At 43.4% G+C, this 20,309-nt stretch overlaps 2 protein-coding genes across 10 annotated transcripts in view; one reads left to right on the top strand and one right to left on the bottom strand.

The window, feature by feature from the left end:
- Positions 1-13,144, top strand: part of PDZD7 (PDZ domain containing 7) — a 42,527-nt gene extending 29,383 nt beyond the window's left edge. Inside the window, exons 12-16 of the mRNA XM_042458499.1 lie at positions 602-693; positions 3,383-3,454; positions 5,625-6,239; positions 7,487-7,587; positions 12,987-13,144. Of these exons, the coding sequence (XP_042314433.1) occupies positions 602-693; positions 3,383-3,454; positions 5,625-6,239; positions 7,487-7,587; positions 12,987-13,133 (1,027 nt within the window). The 3' untranslated portion in view covers positions 13,134-13,144. The remainder of the gene's footprint in view (positions 1-601; positions 694-3,382; positions 3,455-5,624; positions 6,240-7,486; positions 7,588-12,986) is intronic.
- A 642-nt stretch (positions 13,145-13,786) lies between these two features.
- LZTS2 (leucine zipper tumor suppressor 2) overlaps positions 13,787-20,309 on the bottom strand; it is a 92,155-nt gene continuing 85,632 nt past the window's right edge. For 5 of the 9 annotated variants that reach the window (XM_042459244.1, XM_042459238.1, XM_042459246.1 and 2 more), the window contains one exon: positions 13,787-19,568. In XM_042459244.1, the coding sequence (XP_042315178.1) occupies positions 18,900-19,568 (669 nt within the window). In that variant the 3' untranslated portion in view covers positions 13,787-18,899. The remainder of the gene's footprint in view (positions 19,569-20,309) is intronic. The other 4 variants (XM_042459241.1, XM_042459239.1, XM_042459240.1 and 1 more) reach the window with 1 other exon arrangement.

The raw sequence follows: 20,309 nt of genomic DNA, 5'->3' as shown, positions 1-20,309 counted from the left end.
AATCCATTAATGATAGGACAGGAGAGAAATCCCTAGACATGTAACAAAAGCTCTCAAAGCTGGTGGCCATCATGGAGATGTAAAGCTACCCATCCTCTGAGAAAGGGTGGACAAAGAGTCAGACTGACTTAAAGAAGGAAGTAATCTGAGAACAGCAATCTATTATCAAACATGAGGTTACTTGAAAAACCAAGAAGAGGTCCAGATGTTCAAGATTACTTGGATATCTGTCTGTCTGCTCAGTAGTATTATAACATTGTGATCATACAATGTGATCACACCAGATAAGTAACATAGTCAATACTCCAGGAGGCCACCAGAGAATATCAAGAATCTCAAGCTTGCCTGAAAACCTGGAGGGTTGTTGCTGCCATTCAGTGTCAATAATACTGACCAGATGGATAAATGGACTGAATCTGTAAAAGCAGCAGCAACAATAAAGGGGCTTGTACCTAATGTAGAAAAAGCTTTGTCCATTGTATCTCTGCTGATTTTTTATTTTGTGTAGATCTTCAACATTTAGTTTGTTCTTTACCAATATTGCTGCTTTACAGGAACAGTTGTCAGGTGCCAATCATCTCTTCTTTTCCATGTTTTGCAGGAGTGTGATAGCCCCCACAGATCTGGGCCGCTTTGACAGTATGGTTGTGCCTGTAGAGCTTGAAGCCTATGATGCACTGAAAAGCAGAACAGGTAATGAGTCAGCAGAGCAAGGATGAGCAGCTGCCTTGGGACCACTTTCTGGGATGCTTATGTGCTCAAGAGCTCCACTTTTGTTTTGCTTTAAAAAAAATAATTTAATGTTTTTAAAATGTCAGTAAGTATCTATGTGCTCTTGTGGATATTCCAGTCCTGTGCACCCTTACTCAGAGTACTGGGTAAATATAATTTCACACAAACAGGAAGCTTTGCTTTTCACTCAAGAGAGGGAGGAATATAGAAATAAGTAAAAATTGGAGCATAACAACAAGTTTCATGGTGCCCACTCTGAGACATGCTGGAACTTTTCCCTCATGCCCTCTTCACATAGAGAGGATGTGATTTATGTGATGAAGGCATATCCTTCAATGATGTGGCATAGCCCCTCATCCCTGCCATGTTTCCTACAGAGCCAAGCATTCAAGAAGAAGCTGGCTGTATACAGCAAAGCTGGCTGCTGGCAGCAGTGGGGATGTTTGGGCATTTTGCTTGATTCCAAAAGAGCTCCTTCACCCTGCCATCCTCCTCCTTTTTAATGCTGGAAAAAGGATGGAGGAAGGTGCCCCTGCAGGTGGGAATGGGTGCCCCTTCTCCTGTAGCTGTAACATACTGGTTTGCTGCCAATCTTTGACTACTGGCTGTGGGATTCTCACAGTTGTAGTGCAAAAAACCCAACATTTTTTTACAAACTCTGATCCACAGACTGCGTGTTTTCATTAGAAAGCAAGCTCCCATTGATGCAGATTCATGCTTTCCAAATACATTGGAATCAGAATTAGGAGTAGACTACTGAAATCAAACTCGTCCTGATTAACTTGTCTCATTGAACTTAATGTGTCTTCTTTAAATATAAACAGTTGGATCTGATGTAAATAGCAGATGCAGGGCCCTGAATCCAGATACGATGTTGCTTACTCCTCCAAACAGGATCCCATCCACACCAAGTGAATCCACTATCACACCTCATATTGATTCATTTGATTTTGTTTAACTGTGCAGTTACTAACCATTTGATATCACATCTCCTTTGGCCCAAGACCCTTAACAAGTAACAAAGCTCACCCATAATCCTTTTGTCCGGACAGTACCATATGCAGGGTGACTTGGCTAGACAAAGTTAAGGACTGCATCAATGAGACTCATATCATATGTTATTTCCATTTGACAAGCACCCCTCCAGTTTAAAAATGGGAACACACGCATACCCTACTCCATCCCTGTCCTTAACCTGTGTGATAACATAACCCCCACTCAAGCAGACAATGAAATCTGGCTTTTGGGCCACTTCCTGGGTAGAACTGGGCTCTTTGCCTATGGAGCGACCTCAGGAAATCTTAAAGTAGCCAACCACTGCAGCTGGCTGTGACTTCAACCTAAAGTTTGAAAAAGTTCTTTCTGGATTAGAAATTCTGGCAGCTGTTTTCTAATTTTTTTTTAACTGGCTCTTAGCTGTATCTTGTTTTAACTTTGTTGTAGCCCATCCCGAGTCTTTGTGTTACCCAAAGAAAGGTTGGGGGGCCGGGAACCCCCACCAACTGTGTCAATTTCTCTTTTTAAAGGTTGGGGAATTTAGCTATGAGAGGTTGGGTAACTTGAGCATTGTTTCCATCTGTGTACACCGGTACTAACTGAGGAGAACTCCAAGTCTGGGTATATTAAGAAAGTTTTTCAAATAACAGACCACAGAAATCAGGAAGTAGTGCAAACTGGGGTCTACAATTCATACACAGAGCACAGACTGGAGGCCAACTGTATGTGTACTATGTGCACAAGGAGGCTAGATTGTGGAACAAATATCTCTGAGATCTTAGCCTCAAGGGGTGTGCTATCTTACAAGATAACAAAGACCTGATGGTCTTCCCAGAAATCAGTAGTGGGGTTCTAGATTATTTGACTGTTTTAACTTTAGGGTAATGAAAACAGAGATTGGGTTAGGACAACCCCAGAGTGGAGGGATAGAAAAGTTGGTTGAGGATATGGCAGGGGGTAGGTAGGAAGTGTTGGCTTACTGCCTTTGGTACAATGATACCTCTTTTGTCTTCATGCAAGGGGTTATGCAGAGAGCACATCCATTTAACTTGGATTGCAGCATTACCTGGGTCTTACACATGTCTTTAGGTATTTACGTCCTTCCCATGGGAAATTCACCTGGTGTTCCAAAGGTCATCATGACTTCATAAGAACATGCTGGTCCAAATATGAAAATTGAAAATAGACACCCCAAATACAACATGGAGTATGCAGGTGTACTCACACCTGTTTGAGAGAAAGGCAGGGAATAGACAGACAGACAGAGACAGACAGACAGATGAACAGAATATAGAGTGGTGAGGTTTTCTTTATATGTCTGTGTCAACTGCTTCTGAGTGTCTGTAGCTTGGAAATGATGTACATTTTTTAAAGAGAGTATTTCTAAATGTGTGGGCATACCTACCTGTCTCCCCATCAACCCAACCCACCTCCTCCACTCACATTTCTAAGAGTAGGGCTAGGATGCCAGTGAGGAAGAATCCATGCCTTCCTGACAGATTGGAGCCCTGAAAGCTGTTTTCCTCTAGAAGTAAACCACTGTGGTAAAGTAGCCAGGAAGCAAAGCCTTTGGTAAGATTCCCCCCCCCCCCCGTCACTGAGCAAAAGAAAACATAAGACAATGATTGACTTGCTGACTTTCTCATGTTCACAGTGAGGTCACCTGCTCTCCGCCCAGCACAGCATGAAATACCTCCGAAGAGACATCTTATCACCCCAGTGCCTGGTGAGTCTTTGTGATTATCCTCCTCCCAAAGGGGCAGTGAAACATTTTTAGCTACAGTTGCACAACATGAACACAAGACTTTGAATTCTAGTAAATGAATGAATTTTATAAATTGCATGAATATGCACAATATTTAATATGTATGCTGTGAGTTTGTTGCTCTGTTTTTTACTTTTAAGGAACAAAGCAGGAGGGGACACCTGGATTATTCAGCACCTCTGGTTTTATAAACTCAGTTTATATTCATGCTGAATAGAGGGAGCATTGTAGAATTTAGACATTTATGCTTAATACAAATGAATATAATGATGTGCTGAAGCCCTCCATAATTAAACAATGGCAGGATGATACTTTGACTCTCCAAGCATCATCCTGCCTCTTCTCTGTTGATGGATAGCTTCAGCATGTTGTTAGATAACCGTCTACATAAATGTTGCATAGCATAAATCTTCACATATGAAGTTGATGCACTGATTCTCCTATGAAGTCCTTGTGTTGAATGGCAATGTGTAACATTGCACAACTGAATGCACATCCACATGCACAGTGGTACCACATGAGCAACTCCATTTCTGCAACAGAATGCAGATGTTCCACATTAGACAAAAGTAGACAGTTTACACCACTAACAGGATTCCAGGTATTCTGTTTATTTGCCTTAAAATAAACTTTTCAAGTTTGGGATAATTGGCTTGTTTTGTGATAAGCCTGCTTCTGTTGCAGAGGCTGAAGAAGCTGTTATAAGGATTGACTGATAGTCAATGGGGAGAATATTGAGAAATATATTAATTGGGTAGAGAATGGGCTAACACACATATATTGCAGACCTGCAGAAAGTATTGTAGTAGTTCAGCAGGAACTATACTATATTTACCATTTTATCATTCCCCAGACCTATCATAGAACTGATGAAACTGTCCCCCAGAACATAGAATCATAGAGTTGGAAGAGGCTGCATGGGCCATCCTGTCCAACCCCCTGCCATGCAGGAAATCCAATCAAAGCATCCCCAGCAGATGGCCATCTAGCCTCAGCTTAAAGACCTCCAAGGAAGGAGACTCCACTACACTCCGAGGGAGTGTGTTCCACTGTCAAACAGCCCTTACTGTCAGGAAGTTCTTCCTAATGTTGAGGTGGAATCTCTTTTCCTGTAGCTTGCATCCATTGTTCCGGGTCCTGTTCTCTGGAGCAGCAGAAAACAAGCTTGCTCCCTCCTCAATATGACATCCTTTCAAATATTTAAACAGGGCTATCATATCACCTCTTAACCTTCTCTTCTCCAGGCTAAACATCCCCAGCTCCCTGAGTCATTCCTCATAGGACAAGGTTTCCAGACCTTTCACCATTTTAGTCACCCTCCTTTGGACACGCTCCAGTTTCTCAATGTCCTTTTTAAATTGTGGTGCCCAGAACTGGACACAGTATTCCAGGTGGGGCCTGACCAAAGCAGAATACAGTGGCACTATTACTTCTCTTGATCTAGACACTATACTTTTATTGATGCAGCCTAAAATTGCATTGGCCTTTTTAGCTGCCGCATCACACTGTTGGGGCCATTGTGTGCCTAGTGGAGAGCAGAGGAGGGGATCACAGAAGTGTCTGACTGTGTTCCAATAACCAGAAGCAATTACATTGTATGCTGAAATCCACTAGTGTACTTTAGAGACATCAGTGGTTGATGTAATCATTTCATATCAGGCTACAGGAAAATAACCAGATGCTTCTGCAATCTCCACTCACACTCCACCAAGCATGGAATCTTCAGCGGCTCTGTAGCAGACCTGGCAGAGGCTTTGGTCACTATGGAGGGAAGGAGGGAACAGCATCTTCCAGAGATGAAAAATAAACATACACAGGCATATGGTTAACTTATCCCTGCATATGCCACTAAGAGGATGCTAGCCATGCACTTTTAATTGATGACAGCAGTCAAGAGAATTGCCATTTCTTAAAGATTTAGTCTCGGGGGGGGGGGGGACAGATATTAACTTTGAATCCTGTATGATCAGCTATTTTTCCCAAGTTTACTTCCAGGATGCTGATATTTCCGGGATGCTGATACTGGATGCAGCTTTCCATGGCTGATTTCACTATTTCCAAGGTTTATCAGGTTAGTATAGAAAGAACAGGGACAAATAGTAGCCATCACAGCTTGTAACTCTGATTGCAGATTTCAGGGGCAGCTTCCTTCTCAAGCCAGTGAACAATGAAGAAAAGGGGGAGGAGGAGGAAGAAGAGACTGCTTTGAAGGATGGGATGAAAGGATTGCAGGTCTCTCCCAGCCCCAGACGGACTCGCTCCCAAAGCTACACCCCTCTTCCTGATGTGCCAGTGGATGCCTACACAACCTCCCCCCACATCTCCTCCTCAGCTCCTGGTGGCAAGGAACCCCACTGGATTATCACTAAGCACACAAAAACGTTAGGAAGCTCCCATCATGGTGTGCCCACTCAGGAAGTGAAGTCCCTCAGTCAAGGGGATGGACGACCTGGCAGAGGGAGGCCTCGTACAGTAAAGTCAAGCCATGGTAAAACCACATCATGGGGTCCACATGGGGAAGTCCAGCCTCCCAAGGATACCTTGTACTCAGTGATCAACAGGCCACGCAGAGCTAGGCCCCCACTATCACAGCTCTTTGATGAGGTCTCAGCAACTAGTAAGACAGTCAAAACATCAAGAGAGGATGGGATCCCAGATGGCCCACTCCAAAATGGCCCCAGTGATATGAAGGAGGAGGAATTTGAGTTGCTGACTGTCCACCTATCCAAGAAAAAGCAATCACTGGGTAAGTTGCATCCCTAACACCCCTCTAAGTTGAACATGCAAGGGGATGCATCTCTGTAATTATTGTGTGTGTCCTGCCTTGTCCCTGGTCTGGCATTCAAGGTAGCTTACAACCGCTAAAACAAAGATAGTAAACATAGATCTGGGAAGCCTACTGCCTGATCATTAAGATCTGTTACAGGTCTGATGAGATTGTGGCTGTAGCCATTCTAGTTGGGAAATACAACCAGAGTGGCTATAATGAAATTTAACCGATGAAATGAAACCTGGATGTTCAACTAAGCATTTGGAGCATTGTCTGAACATAGCTTGGTTTTTGATCTGTCAGTTTACATGTTTTATTCTGTTTGAGCTGAATTGTTTAAATTATTTTTGATTCTTTAAAGTGATGTCATTGATTACCTCCCATTCTGAGCTATGCTGATATGGGGTGGGCCTCCCATTAGGCAGAGTGAGATGGGCACCTCAAACTGCTGTTTATGGAGGATGTCATGAAAGAGCAGCAAATTGATGGTTGTTTAATGTGCTATTACTAATTTTTCATTTAATATGAAGATGGAGGAGATGCATAGTATTAATGTCCAGTCTCTCCTCCCTCAAGGATTTCAATATTTTTGGCTCTATTGTTGAAAAGGCCATGGATGTCATACTGTTTGTGTCATATGCATGAATAAGTCACGCTACACATATAGGACAAATTATTTGTCATAGCTCAATGGATGCTGACAATAGTGGAAGGAGTGTTGTGCATACAGCAACATTGCACATCACAATTGTACATGGCTCATTTGACATTGTACAATGGCACCCAGTCATTGACATATGTTGTGCAATGCTATTATTCTATATAGGGTTGCATAATGTATCTCTGTATGCAGATATTTACACTATTGTAAAGGGATGTTGGATTGCAGTCTTAGTCTTCAACAGAGTATTTCTGCCAAAATATAACAACCCTCAGTGTATTTCACATGTCCCTAGATTCTTTCATGTTTAAAAAAGATTGGAAAATGATGAGATAGTGGGCACTTGAAAAAGAAATTTATGGCCTTTACTCAGAAGTATTTTTCTAAAATTTTGTTTGTTGGATACAACTCCCAGAATCCCTGGCCAGCATATGGCTCTGTCTCGGTCTGGGAGTTGCAGTAAAAAAAAGTAACTTTCCCCAAGCTCTGAAAAATGCTATTTTACAAAGCAAAAGAGTCTGATGTGTCTGTCCCTAGCTTCCAGCACCCCTTTGTTTTCCAGGGATCAGCATTTCAGGGGGAATCGAATCCCGACTGCAACCCATGGTAAAGATTGAGAAGATTTTTCCTGGAGGAGCAGCATCACTGAGTGGAGAACTGGAGGTAACTGGAGCAGTAGGGAGGGAATGTGAACTAGTTTCTGTTGGCTACAGCCCCTTATTGCTAATACTGGAGTGGACCTATCCAATTCACAACAACTTGTTTTTATCCACAGTAGCAAGCATTAATGTGCAAGTTCTATAGTCTAAGACCATTCATGTTGCTATACTATTCAAACATCAAAGCAGAGCGCTATTCAAGAAAAAATAGTCCAGATTTTTGCATAAGAATGCTATCTTCTTTAGCTCTCCTCTTGTTTGCTTGCAACAGCATACAGAATTTGTGCAGAATGGAGCAAACAATATTGCATCCGTTACTCCATCCCCTTTCAGAGGGATTTGTGACAGCTAAAGCATAAAGCAATTGCTTCAGAAATTCCACTGGGAGCCGGGATTTGTACAGCCAGATCCCACACACACTCTCACAAATGGCAGCACTCCCCCTCCCGTTCCTACTCCCTGTGCTCACAGGGGAAAAACTTGTGCAAGGTCACACAAGTGAGTTCCTGTTGCTGCAGACAACAATCCCTCGACTCTCCTAATCCCCATGCTCTTGTTTGGCTCTCCAAAGCCTGCTCTTGCCCTCTCCTCCTCCTGTCAAAGCAATCTGGCTCTGTGCACCATAGCTTTGCAGCTGCCTAATCCTGTGCATATTTACTCAGAAGTAGGTCCCACTGAGTTTTCAGGATCCACTTCCCAAAATACATACATGTGAGATTTCAGCTGGTCTCTGAAATTACATAACTGAATACTGTATGAATGTATGTTCCTCCAAGTCGATTTATGGTGACCCTATAACACTCCTAGGGTTTTAAAGGCAAGGATTACTTAGAGGTGGGTTGCCAAGCATTGCCTTTCTCTGAAATATGGCATATAACTGTATTTCATGGCAGTTATCCTTCCAAGTACTAACCAGGACTGACCCTGCTTAGTTTCCAAGATCAGACAGGATCTGATGCCTTTGGGTATTTAGGCCAGCTTTCTATAACGTATGAAGTATTACTGCCCATTAAATTTTCCTGCACCCCAAATTAGTATATTGCCTTGATTACAGTTGCAACTTTCCTATGCAAAACTTTCCTATGCAAGTAAACTTAATTGTGCTGAATCTACTGCAATTAGTAGACTATCCTTTTCATATAAAAATTCATCATGTGTAAGTGATTGATTGTTTTTTCTTGGAGAAAGTTTTGTTATACAAGAGAGAGAGAGATTTCAAATGGATCTCATGAAAGTATCAGAGCTGCAAGTTTATTGTTGCTTTTCCTTCTGCCAAGAAGCCAGCTTCACTAGTGAAAAATACAGTAGATCTATTTCTTTGCTAAAAACCTTTTTTTATCCTGCTTGCCTGCCTTCCGCAATATAAGGCACATTAAAATGTAGCTCTTCTTTTTAGTAAAAGCAACTTTATCTTTTTAAACTTTTGCATGTCTTTTAACTTTTTTTATACTGCTTTATGTGGTGATTTTGTTTTTAAATTTTTATTGTGATGGTTTTTTAATTGACTGTGTGGGGATGCTTTGGATCTCACTCTGAGAGACAGGCAGCCTACAAATTAATTAAATAAATAAAGTAAATAATTACAAATAAACTTTCCCTCTAATAATGGAATACAAGTGTGCAAGGGATTGACTTAAATTTGCACTTTCAAACCGCCCACTGACCTCTTACTTCAGCTGCTGCAAACTGAGTCCAAAGTGCCAAAGTGGTTTGAACTCATTTAACTCAGCAGGGAGGAGAAGAGAGAAGAGGGCAGAATCTTGCCCTTCGTAGTAGGCTCAGGCAAAAGCAAACTGCTGCAGACTCTCCAAGCTTCTGTGTTCTTCCTCATTAATAACTTTCGTCATCTTGACCATAACACGTTGTTAATCACACATGTCCTGATTTTCATGCAATAAATGTTGGAGCACCTGGGATTGCGCAGCCTGAAATAATTACCACCCAGATTCCTTAACTTCACACAAATTTGGTATTTAATCACTAGACCAGAATGAGAGGTAAGATGATTCTGAGGTTAGCTACACTGATGATCATACTTCCAAAACAGTGATCAAACTAGAGTCCAAAAACAAAATGGGGAGGGGAGGGAGTACAATAGTGGTCCAATCAGGAAATCTCCCTCCTTCTGTATGAGGTAAACAGTGTTGCATCTTTCATGACACTGTGGAAAGGTTTGACACTGTAGACTAACCTCCTCATACAGTGATATCTAGTCTTTTAAAATGATCTCTGTCTCTCTCACTCTCTCTCTCACACACACACACACCCCTCATTGTGCTTTATTTTATAATGAGGCCAGGAGCCCATACACACATACACATACACACACACCCCATTGTGCTACCCAGGGTTCCCCATGGCTCAGGGCGCTGTGCAGCATTTCACAGAAGCTCTGTAATGAGGCTGGGTGCTGACAAAGAGCCATTGTGGTTCTTGACCAACCTGCCCGCCCACCAGGCAACTTTTCATCTGTCCCTGGGAGCAGCTGTAATGAGATTTCCCCATCCGTGGCCTCTTCCCCTTAGGAGGTGGTGAGCCCAGTTTGCCAGGTGGCTCGATAAAAGGATTAATTGTCCCAGGTTGTGGTGACAGAAGCATATGAGGAAGGGTGGCTCAAAACACAGACGAGGGTAAATCTCTCCACTGATGCTAGCAGGTGGGAGTTGATGGCCTAAAAGCCTGGCCACACAGCAACTTGGTCAACAGGCGGATCCCTGTTTGCCAAGCCCAGCAGGAAATGGAGGGGTTCAGGTCAACATGTCTTCTTTTCTGAACTTGGAAAGTTTTTAATGGTCTTTTTTTAAAAATAGCTTATTAATGTGACTTTATGTTTAAATACTAGGCTAGTAGCACGTTTATTTTCTCACATTTATAAACAAAAGCACATTTAAGATTTTAAAAAACATCTCCATGTGACTCTTGAAAACAACATTTTAGCAGCAACAAGTAATTGTAACCCAATGCACTAACATAGATCTAGACATATATCTCTGCCTTTACAGTATCTATGTATCAGCAAGAACAGCATAATTTTTTTAGAAATAACATCATTATGGACTTGTTGGTCTCAAATTGTTACAGCTAATGCCCATGTTACATCCAGGATCTGCTGTCACTCTCCCCATTTTAGCCCTTACTTCATTCTGGATTAGAGCCAAGATCAGCATTCAATGTTCACAGACAGTGCCTCCACCTGATTATCAATTATCCCCCTGCACCACAGCTTGGTTTATTCTGCAAGCCCCCCTGGCCCTATATGCAGGATATTCAAGAGGCTGTATGAGCTGCTGAAAGGAGGGAGTAGGGAAGTTGTTCCCACCAGTCCATTTGTTGTTATTGTTGTGTGCCTTCATGTCATTTCCGACTTATGGCATCCCTAAGGTGAACCTATCATGGGGTTTCCAGGCAAGAGGTTTGCCATTACCTTCCCCTAAGGCTGAGAGCATGTGACTCACCCAAGGTCAACCAGCGAGTTTCATGGCCAAGCTGGGAATTGAACCCTGGTCTCCAGAGCTGCAATCCAATACTCAAACCTCCATGCCACGCTGGCTCTCCCAGTCCAGTTGCACACTTCTAAATCTGGATCAAAGCAACTGTGCACAGTCATTCCATTATTTCAGTTAGTAGGCAATATCTGCTTATAATGAAGGGGTAGTTTTGCATGTAGGAACTGTTGAACAGGTAAGCCACTGCTAATCTCTAGAGTAAGGATAAGCAAAGTGTGGTCAGTGGGCCACACGCAGATGCCAGGGCTGTTTTTGTGCCCCCAAATGATCTCTGGGTATGTGGGAGGCTTTTCCACTACATGGAGGCAGGGACATGGGCCAGGAAAGGCCTTTTTTGAAACAGAAAGAACTTCTAACTTACTTCCTGTTGTTTAAAAAGGCCAGCCTATGAAGATCCCCAAACATGGCAGGAATGCCTCCATGTCACTTGGAGGGCATCTGGGGGTAAACAAATAGCACTTTGGTGAATGTGGACATAGTTTGAGAGTGCAGCCCTTCAAGGTCTCCTGGGGGGGGGTATGTTAATGTGATCCCCTAGCCATTCACATTTGCCCACCCCTGTTCTAGATCCTGCCTTCTCTAAGCTTGTCAGAAACAAAAGGACCAAAAGAAGTGGCAGTAACTTATGCCTGCCTCATCATCTTGCTTTCTCTCAATGGGAGGTGGTATGGTGTCATTGGAACCCAGAGGAAATGAAAGCAAAGACATGTATAGCAGCAGTTAGGTGGTCTCATTTAGAGAGAAGTTTGGGCTAAGAGCATCTTTTGCACAATGGTCCATCAAATCTTGTATGGGGAAAACATGAGTGTGCAAACAGGCACAGGAGTGATAGATGCGTACACAACAAATGACTGAGAAAGGTAGACCCGGAGAGTGCCTCTTCTGTATGGGTGAGAGTGATATCTTCAATCCAACCATGGATTGCGGGTTGGAAATTCTGAAAGCAGTAGTCTAAAAAAGTACCTTTTAAAAGTTCTGCACTATTAAAGAAACATTGGTCCCCTTATATGCCTATGGTTTTGTTCTGTTAAATCTATGGCATGGTGTCTTTACTACTTTGCCTCCAACCTAAAGAAATTTAGGTTTAGGCAAAGCTTGAGCCTAATGGAAGCTGAGAAACAGCTACTGGTACATTTCTGCCATTAAGATGTACTTTGGAGAATTCTGCATTGCCCATGGCACAGATGCAATTTACTTTTACCCTATTTGGCTAGGCCTTACTCAACTTTCCTTGAGGCTGCTACATATTCCAGAAATAAATCAAGAGTGGCAGGCTTCAATAATCTTGCTTTCGGGGAAGCTTGTCCTCCATTCACCATCTTTTCATAGAGGAACCCAAGCATTTAAAAATCTCAAACACTTGGGTTTTTCCAGAGCAAAATTTGAAAATCACTACTTTATTCAGTTTGATAGAAGCCATCTATAAATTATCTCTAAATGTTGAAAAAAGAGCTTGGAAAAGTTAATGTTGACCTTGCTACCTGGTAGACTCTGGTAAACATGGGGTCTGAACAGACAGGCCAAAATCTCCACATTTGCTTTGCCTGTGGAGCACATACTGGAAATGTTATTAAGCACTATTGAGCTTTGACATACTTGATTTGGAGGATCTAATATTCACCCAGTGGCATGCAGTGGAGAATGTGTGCTCCTCTCACTCCTAGCCAGCATAGCCAATGGTGTGGGATGATGGGACTTGTAGTCCAGCAACATCCAGAGGGCCAAATGTCTCCCATATCTGACCCCGAGTGCTCTGAAAAAGGCAGAGCTGCAAGCATTTACCTGTTCTCTAATGTGTTATTACTGTTACTCTTTTGTCCTCTGCTAAATCACTGTAAATGTGCTTGTTGTCACTTGGAAAGACTAGACTTGTCTTCCTCTTTTTCATCTTTGCTAGGCTGGTCTTGAGCTAGTTGCTGTGGAAGGAGAGACCCTGCAAAATGTTACACATCAGCGAGCAGTCGACATAATCCGCCAGGCTTATCGCAACAAAGCCAAGGAACCCATGGAAATTGTGGTGAAGGTGCCGAAGAAAAATAAGTAAATGTTGTGGACAAAGCAACCTGCCCCGAAGAACGGGGATAGCCCGGAAATTAGGAAGAGCTCTAGGCCTTGTGGTCAATGAATCAGGGCCCCCTTATTATGCCTACCTGCTACTCAGAAAGCTCAGAATACCTATGAAGCTAACTGCCAGGTAGGTTAAAAATAATGATAATAAAGAGCCACTCAGCCAGCTGGGGGGCTCAGCACAGGAAGTTATAGCTTCCCATTTTTAAGGGAGGCATGGTTGGAACTGCACCAGAGAAGAGACAAACATCCCCTAGCTGGGGACAAGCACTTGGTGTTCCATTTTCAGAATCCACCAGCAGATGCTACTGAGGCAAGATGTATATGGACAGCTGCTACCAAGACCAGTTGCCTTGCAAGAAACTTCCCACTGGGCCAAGCATGCCAGTATCAAAAAGGAGCAACATTATTCTTGACATGCAGAGCTTTGTATGGCACGCCCTCTTGCATTATTTCAAGTGGAAATTTTTGGATGACAAAAAAGCACTCCAGCTAGCAGTAGTAACAAGGAAGGGCAATGAAGAAATGTCAGTAGGTAAGGTCAGCAGATGGTTTATTTTAAACCTGTGTAACCACTTCTTTGAAATTTGGCTAACTCAGGTTCAGCATTAGATAATGGCATGGCTTAAAACTTAGAGGATACATTTAAATATACCATAAGTGAGTGGTGACACTCTCTAAAAGAGACAATCTGAGGTCTTGGAGGATCCTATATGTTGGAAACTGAGATCAATATTATCACAACACTTTGACTGAAATTCTAAAGAGAAATCTATAGTCCATGAAGAAGAAACTGGCAGCAAACCTAGAGTGGCATACAGAAAAGGAAGCAAAGCATCACATTTTCCATTCAGTTTCTGATCCACTCTGTAAAGTCAGTGATGATATAAGCCAAAAGGGGACAAAAATTATGAAAGAAGATCCTGCAGATAGTGGCCTTCTCTGAATCCTAGATGAACAGGTTGCTTATCTGTAACTGTGGTCCTTCGAATGGTCATCTGCAGCCTGGCATTACCAGTGTTCTAGTAGCTGTTTCCAAGTATATGTTAGCTCTCACCTAAGAGAGGTTTTGCTAAAGGAAAGGGATTGTCCTATGTTTTTTTTTCCCCCAACCCTGAGCTGAAGCAACTATTGTGGATCAGAGACTATCCATTTCCCAAGGGACCAGTCAATATCGTCCACCTGGAGCCACCACCAGGCCTTTAACAAACTGCTGCCATGTGGAATATACAAGCCACTGGGTGAATGATGGTAAAAGGTGCATTTGGCCCATTTTTAATATAGCAGAAAGAACATGGGGTGTGCTAGTGCAAACCATCCTCCATTCAGTAGTTGGCCCTGAGCATCTCCACATACTCCCCACCTTTCTTTTTTTCACCACCAGAACAATTCCAATTTCTCCCCACCTTTCCATACTCTACTGTCCCCACCCATCAAACCTTCCAGGGAGCTTTTCTTATAAACACAAGACATGTCTTCTTCTGTCTTTTTTAATTCACACTTTTCTTTTGGTTTGTACAAGAAATTTACACAGCTTGAAAAATATACAAATTTCAGAAATAAAGTAAAAAAGAAAATGAAAAAAACACAAAAGTGGTGCTAAAAGGGATGGGAAGAATATAGAGAAAGGGAGCAGGTTAACAACAGCCACAGAAATGACATGCACCAAGCTTTTTCCTTTGGTCTAGTGATGTGTGTCCTCCTACTAACCCCATGCTACCTGCACATCCCATAGGTATGGGCAATTAGGCAATAAAGACTAGTTGGTGGAAGTGGATTCGTGTGTCCTCTTGGAAATACACTGTCTTCTAAGTGAGAACAGAAGCTTATTATACTCCCCCTGCCAGTAGTACAGAGCTCCAGGGATGAAATGGACCCTTCCCAAGATCTTGAGTCTGATCAATTTTGCATGCAGAAGAACTTGTGTAGGTGAAGCTAAGATTAAACAAGGGCTGGGAAACAGGCATGTACTCCTAAATCCAGCAATGGGTCAGCCATTTTCCCATAATGACAAACTGGGATGCAGAACTCTAAATGAACTTTGGCTGCTTCCGGGCAAATGCCATTCCTGGACAGGTAATCCTGATCAGAATTTATACAGCCAGGGCAAAATGGGCTAATGATAATAGCCAGCACATTCTAGCTGTACACAGGGGGGAGTAGATTACTGATGACAGTGAAAGGTAAGACAGTGTAGACATCCAAGCTACATGTGCTTAGAAATTTGATTCTTCTTGTATTAGTTGAAGCTAAAACTCAATTCTCTCAAGTCCATAATGTTCAACCATACCTGATCCAGGCCAGCTCTGCCCTTCAGTCTCATAGTAACCACAGATATATATGCACTTGCTCCATTTTGTCATCCAGAAGACAAGGCCCATATCTGTCTAGCATTGGAGGATACTTGGCTGCTTCATGTTACCCTTTCTCCATCATCATATGCAACTGGGTTTTCCACGCTCAAAAAACAGACCCACAGAAAGGGAAATTTTGCTTCAAGTATCTTATCTTCTTTGAGCTCACATTGTAGGATAAACAGAACTATGTCAGCAAGAAAGGTGTGTATATTCCAAATAACTATCAGTCCATCCATACCTTTCAGGATTTCTGCCATAAGGAGGCATAGCTTTTGGGTAAAGTAGCTTGGAAAAGGTGCCTTCTAGACTACAGTTCTCAGCAACCCCACGCCACCATGCTATCTGGGGAATTCCTGAATCTGAAGCCCAAAAAGTAATTTCTGAAAGCTCTGTGAAGAGGGCCTAGATTGGCACCATTCTGCCCTCTGAAGAGGAGTCTATCTGTGGGAAAGTTCACTGGCCACTTGAAATGAGGGCAGGGGGTGACCAGCAGAGCCAGATCCGTCATGTCCAAGATTACTTCCATTTCCAAAACTAGTTAGTAAACCTAGATCTAGAATGGACAGAGTTGTTAAAAGTGCACTAAATGAAGCAACTCTGATGCAGAGCTTGGGAAAGTTACCTTTCTGGACACTCACTTTCAGAATCTCACAGCCAACAGGGGGATTCTAAATACTGTATTGCAAAAAAAAAAAGTTAACTTTGCCAAGCTTCATTTAGGTGCTCATTTAGCTTCAAGCCAAGCACCCAAAATAGTGTACAGCTGGACAGTGAGTACTCTAAAAGGCCTGCTGGGTTGAACACAAGAACAGCAGTATTAAGAAACACTATAAAAACCCAAAATTGGCAAGGAAATTGTGGGATGGAGGGGAACACTGACATCTGAAATACTCTGCTTCTGGGAACAATAAATGGAGCTTCATCAAGAAAGGAATGCAGCACCAAGTCAGAATGGTTCTCTGCCATCCAAGTCTGGGGAAAAAGCAACAGTGAAATTGTGATAAAAGTGCTTCTGGTAGTCTCAACCCTGGCAGTGTTGGGCCTGCAGGATTTGGATGGGGTTAGATAGAAGAGCACACAATGGCAGAAGGAAACAGGCAAACCCAGGCATTCTCCAGGCCAAGGAAAAGGCACTCTCAGTTCAATAGGGGTCCCAACCAGGAGCAGCCAAGGCCAATAAAGGGTGAGGGAGGACATTCCAGATCCCCTTGCAGAAGGGATTGGGGGTGGGGTAGCAAATGGATCAGCACTCCAGCTGGTGAATCAAAGATCTCTAGGAGCACAGCTGGGGATGTTTGGGCCTACAACACTCATCAGCCCTGCCTCTGTCTAGAAAATGGGCAGGCCCTGGCATGAGGAAACAGAATTGGACACTAGTGTGATTGTGCATGCATGCACATGGACACCGGTGAAGCTCTATTGTTCGGGAAGACTGATCATGCTGATAGCATGGAAAGATGCACAGGACTGGAACTAGGTGTCCCGTGTGTGCAGAGATGCTATCAAGGAAATCTATCATTAAGAGAACTTCTCAAGTGAGTAATGCAGGTTAGAGCTGCACTGTGGCTTTTCATAATGCATTACTATGGATATCTACTTGGAAGCAATTCCAACAGAGCCTAACGGACCATACTTCTGTATCTTAATGTCCTGCTTGCATAGCACAGGATAAAGCTTAGAAAAGGTACTTTTTTACTACAACTCCCAGAACCTCCTTAGCCAAAAAACTTTTCTGAGCTCTGACACAGGGAGTCATCAGGCTTTCCCTTTGAAAAGGCGTTCCCCAACCTGGCATCTTCCCAATGTAGAACACAACTGGCACAACCTCCAGTCACCATGACCAATGTCTATTCTGGCTAAGGGATAATGGAGGAGATAGTCCAAAAAATCTGGAGGGCACCAGGTTTGGGGAAGTGTCTGCACAATATTTTCACATTGCTTCAGGAAAGACAGAGCCAGAGTTGGTTGCATGCAAGTGTTCTGCAATTCAAAACAAGCACAGAAAAGAAACAGAATTTGGGATCAGCATTCAGCATCCTGAGAATTAATTTTGGTCTTAGTACTAGTTGCAATTATTTCTCATCCTTTTTATACTACAAAAATATAAACTCAAGCAATTCCAAAGAGACCCAGACAGATCCTCCAAGCCAGAGAGGAACAAATAAGAGGCAGGGTAGGAGTAGGCCATCACTGTCTTGCAAAGGCTCTTCCTTGCCCTTAATGGGAACCAGTACGAATTATGCAAAGAGAACAAATATGTGCAAATTTATTTCATTTGCACAACTTAGAAGGGTTGTGGAACTCAGCTTTCATTGGCACAAAGTTCTGATTGTGGGTATGTTTAAAAAAAGATATACACACTGCTCAGGACTGGGCCAAAGGTCACAGAAAAGCATCCTGGTTTTTTGTATGTATGTGGTTTAAAAAAATAAAAGGCTTCCCCAGACAGCCTAAAAACAGGCAATGCTAATTGTCTCCCATCCGCTAAGTGGATCAGCAACTAAGTGGCTGTTAACACAGCCAACCTGGCCTAATATCCAGCTAATGATGGCTGAGAGCCAATCAGGTCACTTTGCTAAGGAGGTGGAGGAAGAGAATACTAAGAAAATTCTGCCCTCCCATCACTCCCAATAGACAGATATTTTTTCTTTAAAAAAATCTTACTCCTTTGAACTACAACAACCAGAATCCCCCCACCAGTTCGGCTACTGCTTGCAATGGCAGGGAAATTGTGGGTGCTATAGTCCAAAAAGTAGTTTTTCCAAGCTCTGTCCAGCTCTCCCTCTTTTCCAATCCCACTGCTTCCAATACACTCCCAGTTCTCAAAAACTAGGTGAGGCAAAAATCTATTTCTTTCAAACATCAGCATTTTGCAGGAGGCTGAGTAGCACTGGGACCTGGAAGGCACTGGGACGTTTGAGAAGACAACTGCCTCAAACACCCAGAGCAAAAGTGGAAATAGAGCTGCTGTTCTCACTTCTTTTCTGAAGAAAGGCTTTAGGACAGGTTAGGGCCCCTCCTTTCTACAAGGCCAATCTGGAAAGCATAGGTTGAAATCCTTAGCCAGCTCCTTCATACACACACACCACAGCTACCCACCTTCAGATCCTAATCTAATCTCAATGGCAGTGACATCCGTTGAGCTGGTGGGTGAACTTTATAGAGTTCCCCCAGCCACAAGAAGGAAGGGAAAAAAGCACTGCCCACTGGAATGCATGACTGTGATCCCCAGTAGGCAGCTCCTCCATTGTGGTCCTGGATTCACTCTGTTCTCATCCCCTCCAGTCAGATGGAGTCCCGAGTGAGTGGCCTCCAACCCTCTCTGTGGCCAGCATCTCTATCATGGCAGTGGTGGCCTCATTCACTCAGGCTTCCACACAGTACATTCAGATCTCAGTTGCAGCTATCTCCTCAAAGCAGATGCCTTCACCTCCATGCATCTCATATTCATCCATGTCCCGGGCCTCGAGTTCAAGACTGAGGTGCCGCAGCTGGCACTCCAAATCACGATTGTGCCGATACATCTGGATGTAGTTGTGCTGCAGTTGCTTCTGGTAGCGGATGACCCTGTCCTTTTCACTCTGCCAGGTGACGCGCTCGGCATGGAAAGCCTCCCGCTGCTCCTCGCCACGGCGCCGCTCACACAACAGCTCTGCACGCAGCCGCTCTGCCTGACCCCGCAAGCCCTGCAGGGTATCAGCAGCCTGCCGCTGGGCTTTTGCCTCGTCACACTCGGACAACAAGGGGCAGAGTTCCCCACTTGCAACACGCAGTCCTTCAAGTTCACGCTCCAACCGTCCCACCTTCTCACGCAGCAGTTCAGCCTCGCTTTTGCGCCTGGCCAGCTCATTGGCACATACCTCGAGCTCCAAAGCCTTGGTTCGGGCCACCTCCTGCAAGCCTAAGGCCTGCTCTTCACTAGCCTGCAGCTCAGCCCGTGCCTCCCTCAACTGGGCTCTCAGGAGTACCAGCTCATTGCTCCGCTGAGACACCTCTGACTGGGATTCCTTCAGCTGTTGTTTTAGGAGTGAGATCTCACCTGATTTCTGGCACACCTGATGGGAGAGAAAGAGATCAGAGAATCACAGAGTTGGAAGAGACCACAGAGGCCATCCCCTGCCATACAGGAATACACAATCAAAGCACCCCCGACAGATGGCAATCCAACCTCAGTTTAAGACCTCCAAAGAAGAAGACTCTACCACTCTCCGAGAGTGTATGTTTCACTATCACATAGCTCTTACTGTCAAGACGTTCCTTCTAAAGTTGAGGTGGAATCTCTTCCTATAATTTGAATCCATTGGTCTGGGTCCTATTCTCTGGAGCAGCAGAAAACAAGCTTGCTCCATCCTCAATGTGAAACCCCTTCAAATATTGAAACCGGGCTATCATATCCCCTCTTTACCATCTATTCTCCAGGCTAAACTGAACTAATAATAATGTCAGTGTTTTATTTATTGTATTTTATATCTGTATTGTGTTATTTTATTGATGTAATCCTGCCTTGATCCACAGGGAGAGGCGGGGAAACACAAATAAAAATTATTATTATTATTATTAAACATCTCCAGCTCACTAATTCTCTCCTCATAGGGCGTGGTTTCCAGACCCTTCACCATTGTGGTCACCCTCCTCTAGACACGCACCAGCTTGTTAACATCCATTTTGAATTGTGGTGCCCAGAACTGGACACAGTATTCCAGGTGAGGCCTGACCAAAGCAGAATAGAGTGGCACAGTTACTTCCCTTGATCTAGACACTACTATTGACACTATATTGATTCAGCTTAAAATTGC

The sequence above is a fragment of the Sceloporus undulatus genome, chromosome 3 (genome assembly GCF_019175285.1).
Source record: "Sceloporus undulatus isolate JIND9_A2432 ecotype Alabama chromosome 3, SceUnd_v1.1, whole genome shotgun sequence".
In the NCBI taxonomy this organism is placed as follows: Eukaryota; Metazoa; Chordata; class Lepidosauria; order Squamata; family Phrynosomatidae; genus Sceloporus; species Sceloporus undulatus.
The sequence above is the reverse complement of the archived record's forward strand: the minus strand, read 5'-3'. Positions and strand labels throughout refer to the sequence as shown.